This window comes from Sander lucioperca, chromosome 4, assembly GCF_008315115.2.
Source record: "Sander lucioperca isolate FBNREF2018 chromosome 4, SLUC_FBN_1.2, whole genome shotgun sequence".
Classification (NCBI taxonomy): domain Eukaryota; kingdom Metazoa; phylum Chordata; class Actinopteri; order Perciformes; family Percidae; genus Sander; species Sander lucioperca.
In genome coordinates this window covers 37695232-37720908 of record NC_050176.1, presented here as the reverse complement: position 1 = coordinate 37720908, position 25677 = coordinate 37695232, and the positions used below count along the sequence as shown (strand labels likewise).

Below are 25677 nucleotides of genomic sequence, written 5' to 3'. Positions count from 1 at the left end.
AAGTAATAAAACACAATCTGTGATATGTAACATTATTCCAGCATTATCTTATGAAAAAAACAGTGAATATAATAATGAAGGAGGAATATATATATTTTTTAAATGTTAGACCAACCATTCAACTAAATATTTCACATTCACATTCGCGGCCTTCACGATTAGCTAATCGCATTCTTTTGAATCGTGATATCGATTTGAAAACAATTACTCGTTCAGCCCTAGTGTGTGTACACACTACAGGTACGATATGTACTATTTGGCTATTGTTAACTCCCCCTCTTCATCTCTCTGTCTCCAGTGGACTGCATTGAACCCAGTTGTTCGGCCCATGGGGTGTGTATTCATGGCGAGTGCCACTGTCAGCCAGGCTGGGGCGGAGCCAGCTGTGAGATTGCCAAGGCCATGTGTCCAGACCAGTGTTCAGGCCACGGCACCTACAACGCAGAGACCAGCACCTGCACCTGCGACCAGAGCTGGACCGGGCCCGACTGCTCTTTAGGTGTGTGTCACGTTTAAAAGTTTTAAAGTCCTGTGGTGTAAACACGTGTTATGGTGGGTGTCCATATACGCATTGTTTTCACGGATGGGATCGCCCCGCTTCCCAACAGTGCACGCTAGTGGGCTTGCCACCAGTTTCTCTTCACTGACCACTGACAAGCAAAGAAAACAGTCTACACCCTCCTACACCGCGATGGCTGCAGCTGATTGGACGAACACCTCACGTGAAGCTGTCTGCTCCGGGATTTCAAAACCGACCATAATGGCGGCTCATTTGGAACACAGTCTCTTATTTTACGAAAATAGTTCACCGAAACGTGTTTCTGAAAACATTTTAAGCAAGAAATAGGCAATGCAGTTGCTGAATCTGTCTTCAGATTCGACAAAGGTCAATTTAAAAGATTTTTGTCAGCTTTTGAGAGGCGCAGAGCCGGCCGCTCCTCATTTGCATAAAGTTGGCTGGATTCAACTTTATGCAAATGAGGAGAGGACGACTCGACGCCCCGCTTCTCCAAAGTCCCCGCGATGCTACCAGAATGCATTGAACGGCTGCTCCCATAGAAATGGATGGGAAGTGGGGGAAATGACGCTGACAATGTACACACACCATTAGTGTGTAGATGTTTTTTTTTCTTTTTTTTCTATTTGGTTCCTGTCTCACTTCTTACTCAATCTACAAAAAGAATACACTTCATTTTTTACGGCATTTTAAAAAGCAGCATTGCACCAAGATTTACAGTAAATAAAGTGCTTTACAGAATCATTAAGAGAGGATAAAGAAGAGCAGGATCATCATAACATTAAAACAAAAAAAGCAATTACAGAACAGAATGTAATTAAGATAACAGTGTTAAAGACGTGAGCCCCTAGGAACAGGCATCAAAGATGGGATACATAGCTTGTAAAAGACATAAGGTGAATAAGACATTCAATTATGCAAAGTGTATACCTGTAAACAGTAACTCAGAAGGTAAGAGTGCCTAGCTTGGCTTAGTTTCACAGCCAGTGTTGAGAAGGTTACTTTGAAAATGTAATTATGAAAATGTAGGTTATCGATTACAAGTTACCCTATTTAAGATGTAATAGTAGTGTTAATGAACATTTTCAACTGACAACCATTTTCAAATCTTTAAACCTGGCAGTGTTAACCAGGGTTTCCACATTTAGTCAAAATTTGCAAAAGTATTGTGTTTTAGGTCTTAAATCATTTTAATCTTCCTACATCCATGCAACGCTACCTCTAATGCTCACTGAAATTATTTTTTTTAATTCTGTGGTGTTGCAGTTTTTTCTTTCGATAGTCTAAATATAATTTGCTGTATAGGTACGGATCATTAGTACTCCGTGTCGCTGTTAGTCAATTTTAATAAGTGTAATAACTTTGCAAGTACTTTTGTGACTCTGCTTTTCGTTGTACTTTTATGTCATGATATAGGTCTTAAATTTCATTCATAAAGGTTTTTAAAAGGTCTTAAAAAGTCTTACATTTGACTTGTTGAAACCTGCAGAAACCCTGTTAACCTTACAGCAGCACTCAACACTGACTAATATCAGATGTCACATACCAGAAGGTAGACATGTCTTCCCTACTTTATTTAATGTGAGTGCTTGCAGTAACTGTAAGCTAACTTAACTTACATACCTGCAGATGTTGCCTGAAGTTGGACGTCGATAGCATTTTGACCGCTGGCAAACATTCTTTGCATTGCACGGTTATGTTTGAACGCTTCTCAGATTTTTAGGAAATATTTTTTTATATTTCCAGCACTGGAACGTGTTTTTGTCCGTAGCCATGATGGTCAACTCTAAGACAGCTTGAGAGGCGGTTTAAGTGTCAGACGGTGCAAATTCAAGCAAAAGAAGACATTGTGCACATGTAAAACATGCAACGCAACAAAATTAATAACATTCAACATACTGTATAGCCTAGCTTTTTACAGAAAATATTCACATGTAACCCCAATGTAATCATGAACATTTTCATAGGTAACTGTAATTTAATTACACATTGTTTTCCCCAGTAACTGAAACGCACAACAGTTACCTTTATTTTGTAATTAAATTACGTAACACTGTTACCAGTTACTCCCCAACCAACACAATCTCACTCTCCCATCGTGGAAAATACGGACGCTTGGTCATGTGTCTTTGGTGTTTGTCATTCAAGCTAAAAGTCTCCTTTAGCGTCGGGACTCTTGATGTCACTTTTGGCGCTCTGGGTCGGGACAGACTGACTGACAAGCAGCGCAAGAATGGGACAGTTAGGTTTAGGAAAAGATAGTGGGTGGGGATATAAATGTACATTTCTGTGTCACGCGGGAAAAGAACGGGACATAAATACGGTCTCCTAGGTAAAAGTCCTGTGTTGTTTGACCCATCCACCACCCCAACCAACCTCTTTTCGCGGCATTTTGGTCTTTCATACTACTCTCTACCGTTGTCTCTCTTAATACTACGTCATTTTACAGCGCCGCGGTCGAGCTGCTGCGTTCCATCCAAACGCTGAAGGGTGTTTTCGCGTCGTATCTGACGCTGAGAGCCACTGACCAAGTGTTGAAAGCTCCTCCAAGGCAAAAGCATATTCACTTTTAGAAGTTAGCCAGGACTTTGAAACAGCCAGAAGAACAGTATTGAGGATATCACAAATACACTTGTTAAGAGAAACAAGGTCAGTGACAAAGCTTGGGGCTAAACCACATTAAGAGCAGTAAAATCAGGAACATGTACAAATCAATTCTTAAACTAACCGGAAGCCAGTGAAGAGAAACTAAAACAGAAGTTGTACGGTCTCAATATGACCCTGTAGCTGTGCTTTGTACTACAGTAGCTGCAAATAGGAGAGCTGTCTCCTGACAGTGGAAGGAGTCAGAGAGCTACAATCTGGGCAATATGAAAAAGTAGCAGAGATACGTTTTTTTTAGGTCTTTGTAGATCAGTAAGTAAGCTACTAGAACACTAGAAAACCTGACCCAGCTGCCATTTTTGACTCTAAACTCTTTCAGTGAGTTTAGAGTCAAAAAAGGGAACTTTCTATTTATTATAAAAAGAGTTTCTCACAACACCATAACGTGTTCTCACCATGTCTCCTCATATACAGCTGCTAATAGCAAATATGCTTTGTAGGACACTTAGTGGCACCTGAATTACAATAGGACACAGTCATACTGAATATGTCATCTGCGAAACACTCACTGTCAAACTTTTTTTTGTTTTCCCTTTGATATCTGCTTCTGGCAGCTAAAGCAGTGATTGAGGATTATGATTATGATTATATCTGGGAAACTCAAAACACTTGGTTAAGGTTGCAGGAAAAAAAAATATGGTCTTGGTTGATTATAGGGCTGAACGGATTGGTGCTTATACGGCACCGGTGCCTTAACAACCGGTATCTACCGGACCGAATAGTAACGCGGATTTCGGTGCCTTATTTCGGTGCTACTGAAATGTCAGCGCTGCCGTATGATGTTCCGAAACGGATGTTAGAGGCAACAGAAGCATCGCTGCATGTGACGCTAGTTAACATAATACACTTGGCAGCAGCTAACGTTAGCCTACTGTTAACCTAGCAGCTGGATTAAACACGGTTAAAATGCTGACAGCTTAAACGGTGTGACTGTATTTCACCGTAGAGGATTCCAACACCGAGACGTAGGCTAGTCTGCAGCTGCCGTTGTCGGAAAAACAGCACAGACGGTGTGTTCACTTGAAACTCGCCTCGCCAGCCTCGTGGTGCATTTAAAGTTATTGTAAAATACCCTTTTTCCATCTAGTGGTTGTTTTTGTCGTTTTCCAGCAATTTACTGGTGAAATAAGTTATTGTTAGAAGTTATTGTTATTACATTTTTAATAAATCATTTAATTTTGACCATATGGCCTTAGCAATAAACAAGCTGTTCTTAAATGTCGGCGACATACATATTTTTAAAAAGTCTTTTTAAAAGTATTGTTTCAGGCACCGTTTAGGCCCTGGCACCGTTTTAGAAGTATCGTTTTAGCACCGGTATCGGAAAAAACCCAAACGATACCCAACCCTAGACAGGACATGTTTACTTTTTTAATATTTTACCAAAAGCAACTTCTTTCCCTAACCTTAACCAAAGAGTTGTATTTGTCTACATCTTACAACATCTTGGACACACTATCTAAGTTCTGTGATATGTAAACTCAACCATCCACCCCCGACTTCTCTTCAGTTTAGGAATAAACTGGTAAAAACATTGCTGGAGCGAACCTAGGCAGCAATTACATTTCCTCCTAAATGTATTTGGCATACCAAAGGGTTGCATTTACCAACAAGTGCTGCAAAACTAAATGATAAAATAAGCTGTTTGTCATTGGATTCCCAAATGACTGATCAGCAGCACAACATCATTTGGCAGTGCCTTCTGAAATTCATTTGGCTGTTTTCTGATCTGCCACTGCTATGGATATGGTTTGGTTAGGTTTAGGCACAAAAACTACTTGTTTGAGGTCAAGGAAAGATCGTGGTCATGCTTAAAGGAAACCAAAATTGTCAGTTTATTGTCAGTAGGAAATGGGAAACAAACAGCGGTCTCCATTGACACAATCAAATGCTTTGTTGACCCATGTATCCCCTCTGAACTCTGACCTAAATGGTTTTGCGGTGCTATGACAATGTCACGTTATTTCTGTCCTTGCAGCCATAATTTACACATCCAGTAGAGGTCACCTGTCAGCAAATTGTAAACACAAGTTGTTTTTGGATTTGAATAAATGAGCAATGTTATCTATATTTTTGGTGCCGGTGAGAGAGGGAGAGAGAAACAAGTGACAATATTGATGCAGAAAAAATATGCTATAGGAAAGGATAGGAAAGATAGGAAAAGCTGGAGGAGGAATGCAGATCAGTAACAGATGGCTTGACATAAAAACAAAGACAAGAGGAAAGGAATATGTGTCTGTGAGTGTGTGTTATATATGTGTGTTGCCTTTGGCTGTTACGTGAGTATTGTCTTGTCAAAACCATTAAACACTCATCCAATTAAGTGCCGTTGCTTTGTATGTAAAACACACGCACAGATTCAGTAACAAAATAAACTGGTTCTTGACCTTTTCTTGGGATCTGTCAAAAACATTCAAACACACTCAACAACACACACACATATATCATGATACATCTTTCACCTAATGCATATTAACAGTATTGTTTACAATGGCTTTAGTACAGTATTCATGTTCCACGAAGCTATGAATGCAGAAAAGATATCACAGCTAGTGTTGTGTTTCTATGTTTGCATGTGTAGTAATATTTTTTTCTTTTCTTTGTCCAACAGAGGTGTGTGAAGTGGTCTGTGGCAGCCATGGCGTCTGTTATGGCGGGGTGTGTCGATGCGAGGAGGGCTGGACAGGAACTGTGTGTGACCAGAAGGCCTGCCATCCACTGTGCAGCAAGAACGGAGTGTGTAAGGAGGGGAAGTGTGAGTGTGACCAGGGATGGACAGGGGAGCACTGTAATATCGGTGAGTGGGATCCCAACACACACACACACACACACACACACACACACACACTACAGGAAAAAGTGTAAGAAGGGAAAGTGAGACTGAGATGTTTCTTCACGGAGTGAAATGAGGATAACTGGAAGAGCATATATGTGCTCTGTGCAAAGACACTGAGAGGAAAGCATTTTCCAAACCATTTTTACTTTTGGGTTGCCAGGTTGCACTAACAAGACGATAAAGTTATACTCTACTCTGGCATTACTTCATGACTTACTTATACTTCAGTTTCTAGTAGGACACAATAAAAAAAATAGCACACTAATACACAGCCTTTAAGAAACCTAGAAAAACTGGACAGTTGGTGGGTAGGTGTTGCCCTTCTTCAGTGATTGGTTAATTGTGTTCGTTCAATGAAACTGGAACTACGATAGTGCCACTTGAAAAGATATATATATAAAAAGTGATGGGATACGTGTGTAGAGTTTTGAGAACTGTGTTCAAGCGATGAAAAATGAACTACAGGTCCACATGAACTGCTGCTGTGCAGACTGTAGTTAGAGTTTTGCACACGTTACTCCAGTTGGGCCCACTGTCGTCTAGCAATCGAAAACAAAAACTGTTAAACACTGACCTAACCACTGAAAAACAGCTGTTGCTCAGTGTTGGTGAAAAGAACCCTTCCTTTCCTTATTTTGCTTGGTATCTACAGTACCTACTGACAATTGGATTGTGTTTTTAAGTGAGTATCCATGTCGAGTTGAAAAACATCCCATCCTGTTGTGTTGTGTTGAACGGGGAAACAGATGAGAAATGGGGCCTTTGTTGCTTCTTCAGCTCACCACTGAAAGCAAACAAAAAAGACAGACAGACATCTACAGTATTGCTGGGAAAGAGTTGCAAATTGGCTTTAGTTATCGTCACTCACACACACACACACACACACACACACACACACATACGGACACGTGGGAAAGGACGTTGAGAGCATAACAACAGATAGATGAGGAGAAATCCATTTAGAGTGCTTAGGCAACAGCCTGAGTGTTTAGACGGATTGTATGTCTGGGGAGCCGATACTGGCTCGCTCCTTTCTATTCACTAACCATCACATTTACATTTTATGTTAAAGTCTGCTGGAAACTGTGACCTCACTGTAACTGTTTCCATGTTCATTAATTGGCTGTTTTTGTATTTTCAGCATGGAAATATCTTACGTAGAGTCCTATGATTTTTCCTAAAGCCAGTGTTTGACAAGAAAATAACAGTAACCAAATATGTACTGTACACTAGTCAACTTATTTTGGACCCTAAAAAAAATCACTAGCGTTAATGAGGTGTCTTAGGTGAATATGATGAAGAATAACAGCGTCTTTCTCTCCCTTTCTCTGTCTGTGTCTAATTGAATGTCTACCTCTCTCTGGTGTCTCCTTTCACTGATGGCGACACTGGGGGGGTTTGTTACTATTCTACTGCCTATTTTTCTGGACTAAATGCTCTCTTTCTATCTATCTGCTTCCTTTCTTTTTTTCCCCTTTCCTTCTTAAAGCTCACAATCCGGACATTAGAGTAAAAGGTATTGTGCTCTTTTCTCTTCTCCTCCTCATCACTTGCTTTTTGTCATCATCCCTTCTTCCTTTGCCTTTCTCTCCATGTGAAGCTGTGGCTGCTTCAGCGGTTATTTTATTTACATATTTATTCCAACCTTATTTTTAAATTTTAGATGCCTTGAATATGTTCTGTTTTATTTCTTTTTTTCTCTCATCCCCTCTATCGTTTTGCCAGCTCTGATAACATGCACTATTACTGTTGCTTACGTTTCAGGATTGTCCTTACCCAAATGCACAATGGCTTTATTTTCTGTTGCCTATTGGGATGCACACTTAGATGCTTTCTTATGAGATAGAATTAAAACCTGGAGAGTTTTTTTTTTTTTTTACCTTACATCTTGTTTTTAGTTAATGAATGCTGGGACACCATTGAAAATGAGAAGATATGTCTCTAGGGGTTGATCCTGATACAATAACATTTAATAAACCCTCTGAGGTGTACGGGCATTTTTAGACATCTTCTTGAATTCTCCTTTTTACGGTGTTTGCATATCACCTGATCCCCATGTGTTTCATATCAAAATATCCAGAACAAACTCAGCTTTCTGTATATTGAGGCCCAAAATTGTTCCAGAGCAATGCATAAAGGGATAATTTGGCCCTAAAGCAGAAATATTTATCAAATCTCTTGTGAAAACATACCTACACTCAATTGTTTCGGTGCTTGAAACGAGTTTACAAAAGTCTTGAGTTCACAAAAGTAGCTTAATATATGAATAAAATTGTAAATAAATGTCTAAAATGACATTTTTTAATATTGTTTTTTGAGTAGGAGGGTTGTCAAACATCTTTTGGACTCGCCGGTGCGTCTTTTGTCCTCAGAGGGTTAACACTGTGTATTTGTCATTGACTCAAATGCCTACTTCAGCCTCCTAAATTTCTTGGAAAAAAAAACCCTGACCATATTTGCAGTAAATTGTTATGTTTCATCAAAAGTTACAAAGAAATAGCTCAGAAATTCAAAATTGGAGGAAGTCCCTAAATGAATGAGTTATGTTGACCTCCAACATTAGATTCCTGGCTTTTTACCATTGTATTATGAATTGGCTTGATATTGATGACTTGTTTTTTAAGGTTCTGTGCAGCTTGTTACTGCAGTTAACAGTAGACAGGGAAGTGATCCAGTTTCTAGTATGTTGAAGCTGGATCACAAAAAAGGGAAAATTAAGCATGAAACAGAACTGGTAGCAACAAAAACAAAACATTGAAAAGAAAGAAATAGTCTTCCAACAACATACTGAGCTGTTATTGTTCCACTTATTCCCTAGTAGATACCCTATGTTTGACATTGTATATTTGACATTTGTTGTGTCTTGGGATAGTCAGTACAAATGTATGCTTTTAGAAGACAAGCTCAGTACAGGCACAGGCAAATATAATATTGAAAGTTTCTGATGTAGACCATGAAATCCTGGCTCTGCTTTAGGCTTAGTTTTCCTGTAAGCTGTTTCATCTCCTGTCCCTCTGTCTTTAAACACAGGCGTACTCCTACATGTGCGTGAATAGGTTTAAGTAACCATAATCTGACTCGCAAAGTCGGCTTTTGTGCCAAAGATGTCAGTCATACCTTATTTCATACACAACGTTTGTGTAATTGCAAGTATTTACACAATTGCAAAGCAAATGGCCGTGCAGTTGCACTGTGACAGCAGTAAATCAATTCAGCTGGTTTTAAGCCTTTTGTGTGCAACATGGGAATATTCTAGATAAGGAGCTCAGAGTCAATGCAGTATGGGGCAATGAAAAGAAAATCATTTTGGATTATAACATGGCCTTCCTTTACATCAGGTACTGAATAGAGTTGCAGTCATATTAGTTGGTCAAGGTTATGTGTGGCTGTAATTGCTAAAAAGACTACTTCTTTTCTAGCCTTGCTGTCAGTAGAACTGTAACAATTCCAAACTAATTGTCAAAGAAATAATTACGAGTAACAATATAATTGTCTCTTTCAGTCAAATTACATTTTTTGTATTTATTTATTTATTACTTTTTTCAACACATTAAAGTTTTGAGTGAATTCCAGGGTACATTTTTTGGTTATACACTGTCATGTGACCCAGATAATGTGATAACATAAATACACAGCCTATGAAGTAAACAACTCCTCTTTATTATCATAAAATATATTTTCTAACTGTATGCCCCCATTCTTGTTGCTATGAACGTGTATAGGGTCAAGTGCCAACAATTGAAATAATAATGAAAATATATAGTCTGACCAATAATCACTTCTATAATTGCAATTTAGCATATCTAAACAAAATCAACAATTACCAGTCATACCCCTTAAGACCTTAGCTAATGTTAGCAATTAATTGCGGTTAAACAAAGAAACTGTGTGGGAAAAAAATTGACAGTTAGACGATTATGTTATAATTGTTACAGGCCTAGCTGTCAGCTGTGAAGGCAAGGAAACAGTTTTTTGGAAAGTGGGCCTGAAGCTGAGGCTAGACTTCCAAGCAGCAACCTGAGTGTGATAAACTGACTGATCTAGCATCAATTAAACATGTCCCCAAACAAGCAGTAATGCTGTGATATAGTATTGCTTTACTATAAGGGTAGTCTCGCTTTGCCAGACCCTCCTCCAAAGTGCGCTGAAGGAGGGTCTGGCTACTCCACACAGCATTCGGGGATGGGAGGAAAACGTGCTCTGATTTACTGGCATTTCTTTAAACCAGTCAGAATCGTCATGGTCGGTGCTAAACTCACAGAGCCGCTGCAAAATAGCCATGCGAGAGATTGGACAGATAGTCTAGCTAGCTGTCTGGATTTACCCTGCAGAGATCTGAGGAGCAGTTAACTATAGTCATAGTCATAAATCCACCACATTTAAAATACATACTGACACAAAGAAATCAGAAGGAAACGGAAAAGACATGCATTCGGCGGAATTTCCTGCAGCACCAGAGCAATCCCAGAAGTGGAATGTGAATATAGACTACCATAAGGGTGACTAGGGCCAGTAGCCAGAATTTTAGAAACACTGACATCATGAGTCCAAGTGACCCCCACCCCCGACCCAATATAAGCACTGTATCGCTAGACAAATCATTGATATTGGATGATTCTACAAAAGCCAGCATTATGTTCAATGCCAATGTTTTAAAATGATTTATTTCTCAAATTTCTGCACATGGCTATACCGGATGGTTGAGATTTTTATAGGTGTGGCGGAGAAAACTGTAATTAAGGTTAGGCAACTAAAACACTTGGTTAAAGTCAGGGAACATTTGTGGCCAAAAATAATCCAATTTAAATATATTACGGTAAGTCTAAGACATTCTGGAACCAGCCTATAAAATAAAGACCAAGTGTTTTATGTTGTAGAATGTAAAAACCAGTGGTGGATGCAGACACTGTCTTAGTGAAGCCACAACATCTGGATGGCCCCCTGGTGGCTGGCTGCAGTATGGGTCATAAACCCCGCCCCCTCAATGTTAGTGGATGGGACATGGACCAAAATAAAAAAATCAAAGTACACGTCAAATTATATTTTCATGTCATTTTAAGTAGTTCTGATCTGTTTGTTCATGTGTTCATTTTTTCAGATAAGCTGGGTTTTTATTAGTTATTTGAAGCTATAAAAACAGGGTGAAACATCATGATAGACAGCTGTGATTGACTCACGATTTGTCGAGCGGGTGTATGGGCGGGACTTTGATACCGCGGCTCCACTGGCCGATCACTTCTGCACAGACCCTGGCTCCAAAAATAACAAGATGGCAGCGCCGGGATATTTTGGCTTCACTATTGTACAGAGGGAGGAAGTGCAGTCTTTATCTACAGTCTATGGTTAACACCCCTTGTTGCTAAACCCCAGTGTCATCAATGGCAGCTGCCCAGATCCTGACTTTTAACATGACTTCTAATTTGGGTCAAGTTCCAAAAATGCTAGATCCTATGCTTCCCATAATGCAACTCAATAATGCCTTTTGCTCTTTAATGCTAGTTCATTCCTAGATCGTTGAGGTGGCAGTAGCTCAGTCTGTAGGGAATTGAGTTGGGAACCAGAGGGTCGCTAGTTCAGGTCCCCATACGAACCTAAGTATGGTGACTGATTGGTAGCTGGAGAGGTGCCAGTTTACCTCCTGGGCACTGCCAAGGTGCTCTTGAGCAAGGCACCCAACCGCCACCAACTGCTCGGGGTGCCTGTCCATCGACAGGTGCAGCCCCCTCACTCTGACATCTCTCCATTAGTGCATGTATAGGTACGGTAGTGTATTTCAGGTGTGTAATGTGTATTCTAACAACAGAGTGAAAACATTGTAATAAATTATTATTATTATTATTATTAAAACTACGGTTAAACACTTTTCTTGTCAGCATCTAGTGGTCATTAGAGGAACTGCAGCTCAGGACATGAGCCGTGGTTGCTGCTTCAACTTGCCTCTACTAACTTCTTCTAAGTGTGCTACATTTAGTATATCATACAGAATATATTATACAGTATATCAGTATATCATACAGAATATATTAAACAGTATGTCAGTATAACAATTTTCAACTTTTCTCCAACTTCTGTTGTTTCACCCAGATTCTTTTGTATTTACTTAAAGTTGTTGTTTTGAGAAAAAATATCAACTGTGCAACTTTTTTTGTAATTGTTGATCAGCTGCCTCTGATCCTTCTTCCGTCCTGTGTGATTTAAATGTGAACGAAGACAGATTTGAATGAACTGTTGAGGTTCTACTGCTGTGTCTCCCTCTATGTTATTGCAGTCCCGTGATCCCAGCTCTTTCTTCCCCTCCTCCTCTTCCTTTGGCTGCCATTTACATCTGTCCATCACAGAGAGTATATTTGGCAGTGCTGTTTTTGTTTCGATTTACTTTTTTTCCCTAATTTTCCTCCCTCTCTCCCTCGTGCCCTCTCCTATTCTCAGGATATAAAGGTAATTCATGCCAAAGACTTAATAAAGGCCTTACTGTCCCAAAATACAACCACTTCACACTCTGCTTTGTTAACTTAAATTTTCTTTTGATTCTGATTCATTCCATTTCATTTTATTTTTCCTGCCTTTTCCTCTTTTTTTCACGTCAGTCTTCCTAAACGCTCGGTGTATGCCTTTTTTGTATTGTCTTATTGTTATACTTCTGTTGTTATTTCGGCAGTCTGTTATTAGCCGTGTTTGTTTTTCTGTCACATCTTTATTGTCCCTGTCTCTGATTTCCACACACAAAACACAGCCTATACAGATGAAGATGCACGCAAGCACATACTCACACACTACTACACATACTAAAAATGGAAATGCTCGCACACACACACACACACACACACACACACACACACACACACACACACACACACACAAGCAGACACAAACCCAAGATGTGTGACTCCTGTTTTGTCTTGCATCCACAAGCCTGATATATATATATATATGTATATGTATGTGTGAATTTAGCCAGCTGCTGTTCCTCTGTCTTCCGTCTATGTACCTTCACTTTCCTGTCTCTCTCTCTATTTTCTTCTACTTTCCCCCCTTCTCACCACCTCACTCTTCATCTTTACCTCCATCCCTTTTTCCGTCTCTCCAGCTGGGCTTTGCTTGGTTCCAGGCACTCACCGTTTATCAATCTGGTTGCCAGTCTCACTGTCTTTTCTGTGATAGAGGAATGTCAAACAGAGGCATAAAGTATAGCATTTGGAGGCATGCAGTCCAAACCACCCCTGCCCTCCCTATACTTTGTGCGCTGTGTATCTGTCTACCTGTTGTGTTTTCACATGGATTTTAACCTGTGATTTTGTTTTTCAAAGGAATCCTTATTTCTAAAGCAAAAGAACTTCCTTTCAAAGAACAGTCTTTGTCAGCTCGCCGGGTGTTACATTTTTCCCTCAGATTTGGTTAGACTTCACTTTGAACGGATAAACTCAAATTTTAGGATGTTCCGCTTTCAACTTAGATTTTTTTTTTTTCTTTGTTTGTATGCCTGTTTACCATCATTATTTTATGTAACAATAACATCTTCTTTCTTTGTTTACAGATGAGAAAAAAAAAACTTTTACTTTGAATTCATTTCTGATTGAAGCCGTGGAGCACACAGTAGCCATTTTGGCTGTAGACAATCTTAGTGGTTCATGTGAAACTACAACGTCAGTGCATTTCAATGCTGACTGTGTGTCTGTCTGTCAGTCTGTGTCTCTCACATGTAGGTTAATGTATTGATCTGTCTTATTTGTCTATCAATCTGTCTTTCAGTCTGTCAGTCCATTTGCTGGAGAAAGGTTGATCACACAGGGCCAAATGCCTTTATACACATCAGGATTTAACCAATATGGTCTTTGAAGTCTTTTTGAAGGTATTTTGGACTGAAGCTAGCATTTTGTACTAACGTGTAAATTAAAATAATAAAAAAACTCAAGTAATGAGTATTTCCTTGAGAAGTCTTGTGAGGTGAGTAAAGCTTCTGAAACAGCATCCATACCTTTAGACTGGGGCAGAAAAACAAATGGTTACTGAGGTGTTATCTGAAAGATATTCAGGTTTTCATTAACAGCTGACATAAGCCTGTTTATTAAGTATATTAATATGTTCCTTCCCATACCACTGACAGAATAAGTTTCAGTACTACAGCACTATCGTCTCGCTTTGCCAGTCCTTCCTCCACAGCACTGCGGAGGAAGGACTGGTAGTCCACACAGCAGTCCAGGATGGGAGAAAAATGCTCTGGTTTATTGGCATTTCTTTAAACCAATCACAATCGTCATGGGCGGCGCTAAGCACCGGGGAGAGCCCCGGTGCCTCTGCAAAATAGCCTTGGGAAGGAACTTGTTTTGGTGGAACGTGTACGTTCAAAGGTTTTAGTCGTGCAACAGAAAACTCAGATTGGACCGATAGCTCGATCTAGCTAGCTGTCTGGATTTACCCTGCAGAGATCTGAGGAGCAGTTAACCATGGTCCTCATAAATCCACCAGAGATTAGAACGGCAACACAAAGAAAGAGGAAGGAAACGGACATCCGGTGGAATTTTCCGCAGCAACGGAGCAATCGCGGAGGAGGATCTTCGTGGATATAGACTAGGCTGGCACAGACTTATATGATTCATGAAAAACCGTTTCATAAATGACCTAGACAGTGAGCGCTGTTGAAACACTTCTAGTGCACAGCAGTACAGTGCAGCTTATACACCATTGTTTTTTTTTACCCAACATTCGTGACAATTTCACCCTACCAAAGATAGAGAAATACCTTCAGGGCTGTAGGAGGATTTCACTCAGCAGTGTGTAAAACCTGTACTAATCCCTGCCTCCTGCCTTAATATGGGCTGCTTCTTCATTGTCCCATGATGGTCTCAGTGCTGTTTCAGAGGCTTCTCCGAGCTGAGAAGGGAAACTATTTTGCATTTATTATCGTCTTCCAGAGCTCCAGTACAAAATTATTATCACCTTCCTTCAAAAATGTATATTGGTTGAAGCCTATAGTTCCCACCCTGATGGCGAGCCGTGTCCCCAGCCCACTACCTCACTGCTCTAACTTTTCTAACTGTGTGTTTGTCCCCTGTGCCCAGAGGGTTGTCCAGGTCTCTGCAACAACAACGGACGATGCACTCTGGAGGCCAGCGGCTGGCACTGCATCTGCCAATCAGGATGGAGAGGGGCCGGATGTCACGTAGCCATGGAAACACTCTGTACCGATGGCAAGGACAATGAAGGAGGTATATTTGTGTACATACACTGTACGAGTGTGCAGATGCATGGTTAAATAGATGACATGTTTTATTTGTTTGATGGATGGACAAACATAGGGTAAAAACGAGGTAAAATGTAGCAAAGTCAGCAACGTTAGCAGTTAGCAAGTCGGGGTATTCAGGAACGAGTTCAGTCTTCAAACCCATGCCATGCTGTAGGAAGTCATTTGCATTTAAAATAATTTAAAAAAAAAATTCACATAATGTAGAGAACCCCTGGATATTTGAGTTATGCATCCATGTGCGTGCGAGCCGGCCAAAGAGTAGTAGGCTAACGTTACGTTTTGAGTGGCTGGCGAGCACGAGACGCCGAAATGGATGCCAATAAGATTCTGAATGGAAAGTTTACTTTTAAAAAGTTGCCAAATGGTTCCATTGACCAAAGTGATCTGTGTGTTTTGTTGTTGTGAACTGAGCTATCATCGCAGCACGTCCAGTCTGAAATACCACTTAATGGCCAAGCACACAGCTGATGCCAATTCTCCGCCCCCTCGTCAAAGCCAGGCGACAATGGATGACTTCAGACAGAAGCACATGGATACCACAACTAAGAACAAACTTACTGCAGCCATAGCTAAGTGGATGGCTACTGCATGTAGGCCTTTTTCATATTGATAAGAAAAATGAGAAAAAATAATGGGACAAAAAGAAATCAAGGGACATTTAGAATAGATAAAAATGTGCGATTAATTGCGAGTTAACTATGACATTAATGCAATTAATCGCGATTAAATATTTTACTCGTTTGACAGCAGTAATAAAAATTCAATCATCCCAACCCCCATTCTCACTTGACTCAAAGTAAGACAGCAAAAGAGGAATGTAGACATTAGCTTACGTAAGTATCTAGCCTATGTTAGATGTTACAGCAAGAAAGAGAGTACCTACCTAAAGCGCCTAGCTATATCAGCAGACATCAGCTTATCTTAGATGAAAAGGTACGTCACATGGAAAACCTTTTGAGGCTTTATTTTTCAAACACAGACCCAGTGTTAAAAAAGGAGCTGTGATGTGGGAGCAGAGTCAAAAGACCTTCCCATCTTATCCAACCTTTCAGTATCCTCTCAGGGTTAGCTGGTGGACCAGGTTGAGTCCTTTAAATACCTGGGAAGCGAGATTGACACCTGCCTGTCCTTTGCACAGAACAGCGCCTCCACCTGCTAAGGATCTTGGGACTTTTCATGTCAGCAAGGATATTTCAACTCCGGTTCACTGTTCACTCATTGCATCCATTCTCACCTTAAACATTTCATCCTGGTACAACCTCCTCACCACCAAAGCAAAACAAACTCAGTAGTAAGATAATCACCTCACCCCGAACCTCCCTTTCTGAACTGTAGAACCGCTGGAGAGGAAAGAAGATGAGAAGGAAAGTCAGTGTGTGTGTGTGTGTGTGTGTGTGTGTGTGCGCGTGTGCATGTGCGTGTGTGTGCGTGTGTGTGTGTAATGGCAGTCCCTGGTGCCTGTTCGCCAGATGTACAACTGGCTTTTATAAACTAACAGAGACAAATGGCAGCCCATATTTTATTACCTCACATACCTCCTTCCATCCTTCCGTCTCTCCATCTGTCTCCCTGCTCCGCTCCTCCGCTCTCTTGGTCCCTGTCCTTTACGTATCCCTCCTTTCCTAATCTCTCTTCTCCCATCATTCCATCCCTGCTCCTCATCATTGCAGCCCTCAGTCCTTCTTCCTTCCCTCTGACTTTATTTTTCTTGGCAGCGCTTTATAAACACACACTGCTCACATACTAATTCTTCTACATTGCTCCATCTTTTCTTCATTCATCCATTCCTTCTTTTTTCCCCTCATCGGAAAATCCAGAGTACAAGAGAACAGTCTTCTTGTTCTTTTTCTCTTTGATACTACTACAAGTCAATCCATCCTTGTCCACTTTCCACTCTTTTTTTTTTTTTCTTTTCATCACATTCTCTCCATCTCTGACTTAATTTATTCCTTTCTACCATCCATGTTTGACAGATCTTATTTGGACAGCACAGTATCGCTCTTGTCCTCTATTCTCTTATTCCCTTAAATCTCGATGGTGTGTGACCATACTCTCCATGCATTAGCTTCCATCTGTATCTCTTTTTTATCCCTTCATTCTTAATTCTGCTTGGTTCCTCTGCCCATGCCTTATGCGTGTATTGTTAGTTATTCTTAATCCTTTCATCATCCTTCATTGCTTCTTATGTAATCCCTCAGTTGCCTCCCCATCCCTGCATCAACCGACCTTCCATTTCAGGTCCCAATGCATCCTTTTCAGGTTTCTGAATATAATAACTGTGTGTGTGTGTGTGTGTGTGTGTGTGTGTGTGTGTGTGTGTGTGTGTTTCAGATGGCTTGGCTGACTGTATGGATCCAGACTGCTGTCTGCAGCCCTCCTGTCAGAACCAGTTATACTGCAAAGGGTCACCTGACCCGGCGGAGGTGCTCAGCCAGTCTCCGTCCTTATTGGCTCCCCAGCAGGTAAGGAGCTCCAATCAGAAATTAATTCAAAATAAGAGCTGTCATTTCCTGGTACACAAATCCACATCACTTTTCAGTGTAGCACAAGATACCAGCGGGAGGTAACAGGAAGCAGCATCTGTCTCTTTATTGACTTCCTTTTTTTTATTTCCTTAGGCTGCCAGGTCTTTCTACCAGCGCATTCACTTCCTACTTGGTCCTGAATCCACTCACGTCATCACTGGAGACAGTCCATTCAATAAAAGGTAATCCTGTCTCTGTTTGTGTTTTTCCCTCACTGAATTCTGGGCAGCATCAGCAGGCAACATGATTGGTCAGACAGGTTGTTAACAAATACACAGTTTAAACCATGCATTTCAAACCACGTACATGTACGTGTATGTAGTCAATTTTGCAGAGCTACTTCCTGCGCACAGTTTTTAATTGCAGTGGACAACTCTGGACATTTTAGATGTGTTCTCGTTTGCTTTCATATTCAAATAGTTTTGATAACTGGGTTAAACGGTTGGTATTAGTACAATTTCAGTGACTGAATAAGATGGTGAGTGAAATGTAATCATAACCATTAGTGATGATACTACAAATAGAAGATATATTTAAAATTTTATTATGTATATTATTTAATATTGTATGAGTTTGTGCTCCACATGGTGCTCCGTCAGGTCAGCGGTAGTTGGTGGATCAGTTACCCGTGAATAGGTGACTGTGAGCCGGGTATAGAACACCGTGAGCTGCCGGTCGTTTCGCCGGAGATTACAGTTAAGTTTAGGCAAGAAAAAGTGAACGTTATGCGGCGACAAAAGTTAAGTTTAGGCACCAAAACGTCTAGTTGAGTTTAGGAAAAGATAGTGGTTTGTATTAAAACACTCTCAGGAACATGCATTTCCTGGGCGAAAGTATTCTGTTTTCCCCGGCAAGCAAACTCCGCTTCCTTGCTTCAAAGTGCTGTATGTTAACGCCCACTCATCCCCCCCCGACCTCCTCCCTACGCGGCCAGACGCATTTTTATACAGCACCAGTCAATGTGGTGCATACAGCAAAAAAACAAAACAAAACATGTGCTTAACTTTTCGTAGCTTTTCGAACGTATGGTTCATGAGAACAGGCTGGTTTGTGGCATCTGTGCAGTACGGAAATGTAGTTATTTAAAGCAGGGTTAAAATTACTTCCACAACACTGTTGTTTTTCAACAAAGTGAAATCGTGCATAATTAGTGCCTATTCTATTTTTTACTTTTTACAGCACTGATTGTTTGACTCATAATTCTTCTACCTGCATGTTATAGCACACCCTACTTTATCTACAGTAATATGACGGTTGCATGTTGGCTCTGCTTTCAGTCCAGATGAATAGAACAGAAATGTTAAAGAGTGAGACAGAGATCACAACAGGTCTTCCTTTTTTTGCTTGCCAAAAGCCATTTCTGCCCACATCTGCCTCAGACAAAACATTCATTAAACATGATAAGAGGGAAAGAAAGGGGGGGGGGGGTAGTCTGTAAAATACAGAGAGTGAAAGGCAGAGCTACTGACAGAGAAGAAACATGACAGCAATTCTGTTCAACCATTTTTCTTTTGTCACATTCTTTATGCTAGCCTGAATGTTTCATAAGAGCAGAGGGCCACAACCCTGTAATAAAAATGTCCTGTATTTCCATAATGGAATGGGCCTGCAACCTTATAATAAAAATGTTTTATTAGACCTCAAAACAGTGTGTGTGTGTGTGTGTGTGTGTGTGTGTGTGTGTGTGTGTGTGTGTGTGTGTGTGTGTGTGTGTGTGTGTGTGTGTGTGTGTGTGTGTGTGTGTGTGTCTGTGTCTGTGTCTGTGTGTGTGGTTAAAGGGTGTTTAAAATGGGACGTTTACACTTTAGAAGATAAAGAAATTATGTTTTTTTTCCTTAATTTCCTTTGGTGTGCTAACGGTGACAAACTTAAACACACAAACTTGTACAGGGAGACAAACATACACAGTGGCAAGTGTATGCACACATGCCAAAGCACAACTTTGCATGCCCAACTTTCAAAGAGAGTGCACATATAGACGGCATTTTGAGCGGCATAATCAGTACGATGCGCACACACGTGTAGAAAACAAACTGGAATGACTGACAGCTTATGAAAAGATCAAAGTTCTTTTTGTGCCACGAACTGCATGAATCGAAAAAGAAATCAGAAATATTTTTCCTGAAGGCTTCATTTCTGTTAACTCAGAGTTCCTAATTAGATTTTAGCCCTAGCGATCTGGTCAGAACATAAGCCGGTGGATGGTTTTGCACTGAAACTGCAGGAAGAAGCACCTGTTTTAATGTAAGACAGCTCAAAAAAACAATTTCTTTCTGTGATGCTGATTGATACTACTTGTATATCCTTGTAAATCCTGTATTGGCATAGTTTTGCATAAGTAAAGCTGCCTGTTTACGCTGCAGTCATGTAACCCATCTGGCGTAGAAGCTATGAAAAGTCCAGTATATTTGGATGGTAAACAACAGGGTTTTCATACATACTTCCGTTACATATATTTCAGTCACAAACACTCGCGTCATAGATTTAACCATTTATTGCAACAAATGGAAACACAGTTATGCTTGGCGCTGATGGCTCCGCTCTTGATAATGCTCCCTGGACCAGCCGAGCAGCATGTTAAGCTGAAACAGGGAGCACCATGCAGAAACCCCCTTGGGTGTAATAGAGTGAGCCAAAAGAAGGACACTGAAAAGCATTTTAAACTTTAAGTCATGTTAGGATTCTGAACTAGGACGGTGGAGGCTGGTGGGGTGGAGGCAAAGCGTTGCCAGCGGCAGCAGCAGCGAGTGAAGCAGCGTCAGTGTAGCAGAGATCAGTCAGGAGGGGGGGTCACATTTAAAAGGACCACCTTGATGTGAGGATGGCTGTGATTGGTGTGTGTCTGATAGGAATGATAATTCAATCAGCGGGCGTTTGACTTCCGTGTCCTGCATCAACTAACGCTGAGCTTAATAATATCCCTCCTTAATTTGTGCAGTGCTCAAACAGCAGGAAATTGTTATTTGTGTGAGGGGGGCTTCTGTGTTTTTAACCCTTGCTGCCTGCTGATGGTTTGGGACAAGAGCTAACTGTAGTCTGAGTTACGTTATCACTGCTAGTATAACTGCCGTCATGACAGCTGTGGCTGACAGTTTATCAGTGGCTGGTAAATGCCAGGACTGTATTTTTTTTTCTAATGAGTTGCTTTATTTCTAAACATTAAAGATTAGGCTACATAAGATTACATAATAATAAAAAGGAGAATAACAGAGTAATTCCAATGGACAACATCATCAAGTTCACTTGAATGTGGCTCCTGAAAGCACTGGTGTAAAACTGCAATGTAGTGTGGCGAGGATGTGCAGGCATGCTGTGAGTGCCCTAGTAACATCAGTGTCCCACTACAGTGCTCCCCCGCTCCCACAGCTCAGCAGTTACCACCGCAGTTGTTGTTTCAAGTGATGCCTCACTGCACTCTGATGATAAGAAAGGCACCAGAGTCTCTCTGTGTGGAAGTGTGTGAGGGTATTATTGTATGTCTGGCCCAAGACAGTTTTCCAGCACTTGTTTTGCCCAACCACAGGGACTGTCAAAGATAGGGGGTATTTTGTGTCCATGATGGCTCACTTTTCTCAATTAATTACAGTAAATATAAGGTAGCTTCTATTGTAAATGATGCACAGTGCAGCTTTACCAATTCATTTAATTTAGAACAACATACAAAAGAATAAACAAAATAACTTAAATTATAAGACACAAAAGGATTGTACACATTGTATCAGAATACAGCATAGAAAAACTGCTTAGAAATATAGGAAATATTGGATATGATAGAACAACACAATGCAATTCTGCTAAATAAAACACCACATTCATTATTAGTTTCACTTTTTTCATTTTAAACAAATTGTCTATCCGAATACAATACCTATTTTCTATAGGCTGGTTCCATGGTATCAGAATTTTGGATAGTTATCATGGAAACATGAATTGGTCATGTGACAAAGGCTGGGAAGATTGGCAGAACAGTCAGCCAAATTTCAGGGGGGGTGCCATCCCGTGTCTCACCTCTGTCTACCATATCTCTCTCTCTCTCTCTCTCCAGCTTGGTGTCGATAATTCGAGGTCAGGTGTTGACAGCGGACGGGACACCTCTGATTGGAGTCAACGTGACGTTTGTCGACTATGCTGAACACGGAAACACTGTAACACGCAAGGATGGCATGTGTGTACTTGTTTATTATTTATGTGTATATACAATATTTGCAACCTGTTTTAATATGTACCTTGCATCGTTCCCCAAAATTGTTACACCTGACCCTTTATTTATCAAAGGACAGTAGATATGCCTTCTTAATTAACAGAATTAACTTGAGAAATGGAATTGATGGAACAATGTGTGTGAGAGCTGCCAGAGACTAGCAGTAACTGTTCTGATTCTGAACTGTTCATATTGAATAATTTGATTCTATTCTGCCCGAGGTTTCTGCCTGTTAAAAGGAAGTTTTTCCTTGCCGCTGTCGCACCAAATGCTATAAAGCTATTTTCTATTCAGGAGCGGGATTAAGAAAACAGTCCGACGCAGTGCTCTATTCTATACCTACTCTATCTGTAAAGATTTGAGACGACTTCTTTTATGGTTTGACACTGTAAAAAAAAAAAAATTGTAGTGAATTGAATTATATGTATTTATATCAGGTTAGTTAGTGTTTGATTCCTCCCCTTTCAGTGCAGTTCCTCTGGTCCCACAGGTGAAGTAAAGCCACTGCCTCAATAAAGGATCCTGGACCTGTTTCAGTGTAGTGATTAAATGAACATTGGACACAGTTTGTAGCATAAATTGTACCCCTCTTTCCCATTGTCACAATCAAAATACACAGACTACTGGAATCAGCGCACCTCACTCTTCCCAATGTCCATTGTGAAAAGAAACCATAACTATAAATCTGCTTTAAAAACAGAGAAAATAAGACCCTTGTAACACAACATGGTACTTATATCTCTACAACACTGGCACTCTTCTCTAGCCATCCATGTCCTGTGGACATACAGAACTAAATCAAACTGCGTAAAAGTTAAGTAAGTAGCCTACAGTACCACTGACATGCCAAGTGATGACATTTCTGAGTAGCCTAAATTATCCTGAAAATAATGACAAAATAATAAATCAAGAATTATAATTTTAGTAGAGCGTCTATTGTCTGTGATGAACTCCACAAATATTTTGTAGCAAGACCTCCCTTATACAACATTGACATATTTTATTGAGTTTGTGGGAAAACCAATTTAAAAGCAAACAAGACATAAATGAAACACCGAAGTATGGTTTACATCTTGTACTACATTGTCATCTGCACGCGCCTTTATCATTTCAAGTGTTATACTTGACAGATACTTGCATAAAACATTTGATGAAAAGCCAGTTCTGTTGAACAAACACTGTCTTGAAAACAAAGGGAGAGCTGTTAAATCACATATACTGTATATACCCCCCCGCCCCCCACACACCACCCTCTCTCCCCCTCCCTCCTATCCACTCCAAGCTCTATCTTCAATCTAAAGCACTTCAGCTGAAGAGGTGTGATTGTGTGCAGGAGTGGAATAAGACTCTTGCATTGGAAATGCATTGAATTCAAAAGAATGCATCAATCACTGCAGAACACACACACACACACACACACATACACACACACACACACACACACACAGAAACACAGAAAACCAAAAGACGTGCAAAGACACACACTTAACAACATGAATAAAATATAGAAGATAGACCATTATTAATCCGATTGGAAATTGTTGAGCAGCAGTTGCAGTACAAAGTAGGAAAGACAACAAATATATTATATCAATAAAGCTGCGAGTATAAAAATATCAATAGAATAGAAATCTAAAATCAAAACAAAAAATATATATGTAATGCCAAAAATATAAAGAAGGTTAACTGTAAGTTTGCTTTTTGGTGAGTTGCATATATTTATGCATGATAAGTGCCATGACGATATGGAATGATATGCAGCGTCAGTATACAAACTAGCACTTACAGTACATCTTTTTTTGCATGTTTGTCACTGACGTGCTGCAGGTTCGATCTCCTGGCAAATGGCGGGGCATCGCTAACACTGAGTTTTGAGCGTGCTCCATTCCTCACTCAGTACAGAACTGTGTGGGTGCCATGGAACGTCTTCTATGTGATGGACACAATGGTTATGAAGAAGGTGAGCGGTGTCACTGCTGTCTGTCTAGATATTTGTCTGTCATCACGGGGTCATGGACTGATGTCTGCCTGACAGAAACTACACGTGTGTATGTTCCAGTTGCTTTAAATGCCATCTTGAAGCTTTCGTCTTTTGACTTTTTTTTGTTCTTTTCCACTGACTGATCACGCAGTTGTTGAATTTGTTACTGACATAATGATTTGATTACCACATGGAGCAGGGTGACATTCCTATTCTTTTCATGACGTATACGCTATCAGACTGACACTGACTGACTAAGCGAGTGACTAATGGACTCATTGTTTCAATGAATTGATGCCTCGGTGAATGAAAAGACTAACTGGCACACGTTATGTCTGGCTGTTTCAGGAGGAGAATGACATTCCTAGCTGTGACCTGAGTGGTTTCATCAGACCCAGTCCTGTCATTGTTGCTTCTCCTCTGTCTACGTTTTACAAAGCTTCAACGAAGGATGGACCCATCATACCTGAAACAGAGGTAATAAATACCAAAGAGGAGTAAATAGCAACTGTTTTTACTCACATGCACTAACATGCACGCGCAGCCAGCCCGGCTACCAAAGCAAAGAACAGAGAAGCTCAGGTTACAACACACAATGATAAAAGATGATCAACAATACATATACACGATACATACGTATTGTTGACGATGTGGGCGATTTGACAGTATAAATCTTCTAAACGATATAAAAATGTCTATCTTATATCTTTCTGTCTTTATTGGGATGACGAAAAACCAGCAGCTGAACTACGTCATGGCAATATTTACTTCATTTGGACAACGCTTGACGATCTGATCCTTTAACGTTATGTTCATTTTGCACTAAAGTTTGAAGTTTAAAAATAAATTAAAAATAATCTTAGTTGTTTACTCTCTTTTGCTATGAAGGAAAACTGTCAAAGAAACTGCTAAATGCTAACACATTTACAGTAACAGGTTTGCTCCTGTCAAACACACACACACACACACACGCACAAACTCACTCACACATACTAACACACACACACCATTACCACAGCTGAGGAACTGTGGCTCTGGAGTGGTACACACACACACACACACACACACACACACACACACAGAGCCCCACCCAGTGTCCTGCCTCTAATTTCCAAAAAGCTTAATAGCACATTTGTGTGGTTCTTTATCGTCACATTGCTTTAAACAGTCTGCAGAGGAAATGAAACAGATGACAGAACTCCATGTGTGTTTTTATATTTTTACAACCCTGAACCAGCGCCCCATTATTATTTTTTATTTGACAAGCATGTGAGCATGTGCCTGATTATCTGCGATTAAGGTGAAAGAGTGTGTGCACGAAGGACAGCATGTGTGACGCAGAGTGTGTGCGTGCGTGTGTGTGTGTGTGTGTGTGTGTGTGTAGATCAAAAGCAAATGAATGGAAAGCTGCTACTTAGCTTTTGGTGGAGCTGAGTCCATTAGCGAGGAGGGCAGGGAAAAGGGCAGTCTTAAAGGGGATGTAATGGATCTGTAATGAACACTAAATGCTCAGCTAATGAAAAGGCAATAGTGCAGTTGAAAAAATATAACACAGGAACAGTCTAGATGTATTATTCCCTGAGGAGCTATGTTTTTTTTCTTAAATTTGCCAATCTCCTTTTTTTTTTGGAGTCCACCTCTTCATCAAAGTTCTTACTTATGTTCTCAACCTCTGACTCTTTTGTACATATAAGATATCTAAAATGATC

At 40.3% G+C, this 25677-nt stretch overlaps 1 protein-coding gene across 11 annotated transcripts in view; it reads left to right on the top strand.

Annotated features, from left to right (window-relative positions):
• The window catches only part of LOC116046942 (teneurin-3), a 293082-nt gene that overhangs the window by 188899 nt on the left and 78506 nt on the right, over positions 1-25677 (top strand). For 6 of the 11 annotated variants that reach the window (XM_031295417.2, XM_031295414.2, XM_031295411.2 and 3 more), the window contains 10 exons: positions 299-499; positions 5793-5978; positions 7507-7533; positions 12447-12455; positions 15077-15223; positions 17593-17723; positions 17880-17968; positions 21832-21951; positions 23815-23947; positions 24317-24445. In XM_031295417.2, the coding sequence (XP_031151277.1) occupies positions 299-499; positions 5793-5978; positions 7507-7533; positions 12447-12455; positions 15077-15223; positions 17593-17723; positions 17880-17968; positions 21832-21951; positions 23815-23947; positions 24317-24445 (1172 nt within the window). The remainder of the gene's footprint in view (positions 1-298; positions 500-5792; positions 5979-7506; positions 7534-12446; positions 12456-15076; positions 15224-17592; positions 17724-17879; positions 17969-21831; positions 21952-23814; positions 23948-24316; positions 24446-25677) is intronic. The other 5 variants (XM_031295419.2, XM_031295416.2, XM_031295415.2 and 2 more) reach the window with 2 other exon arrangements.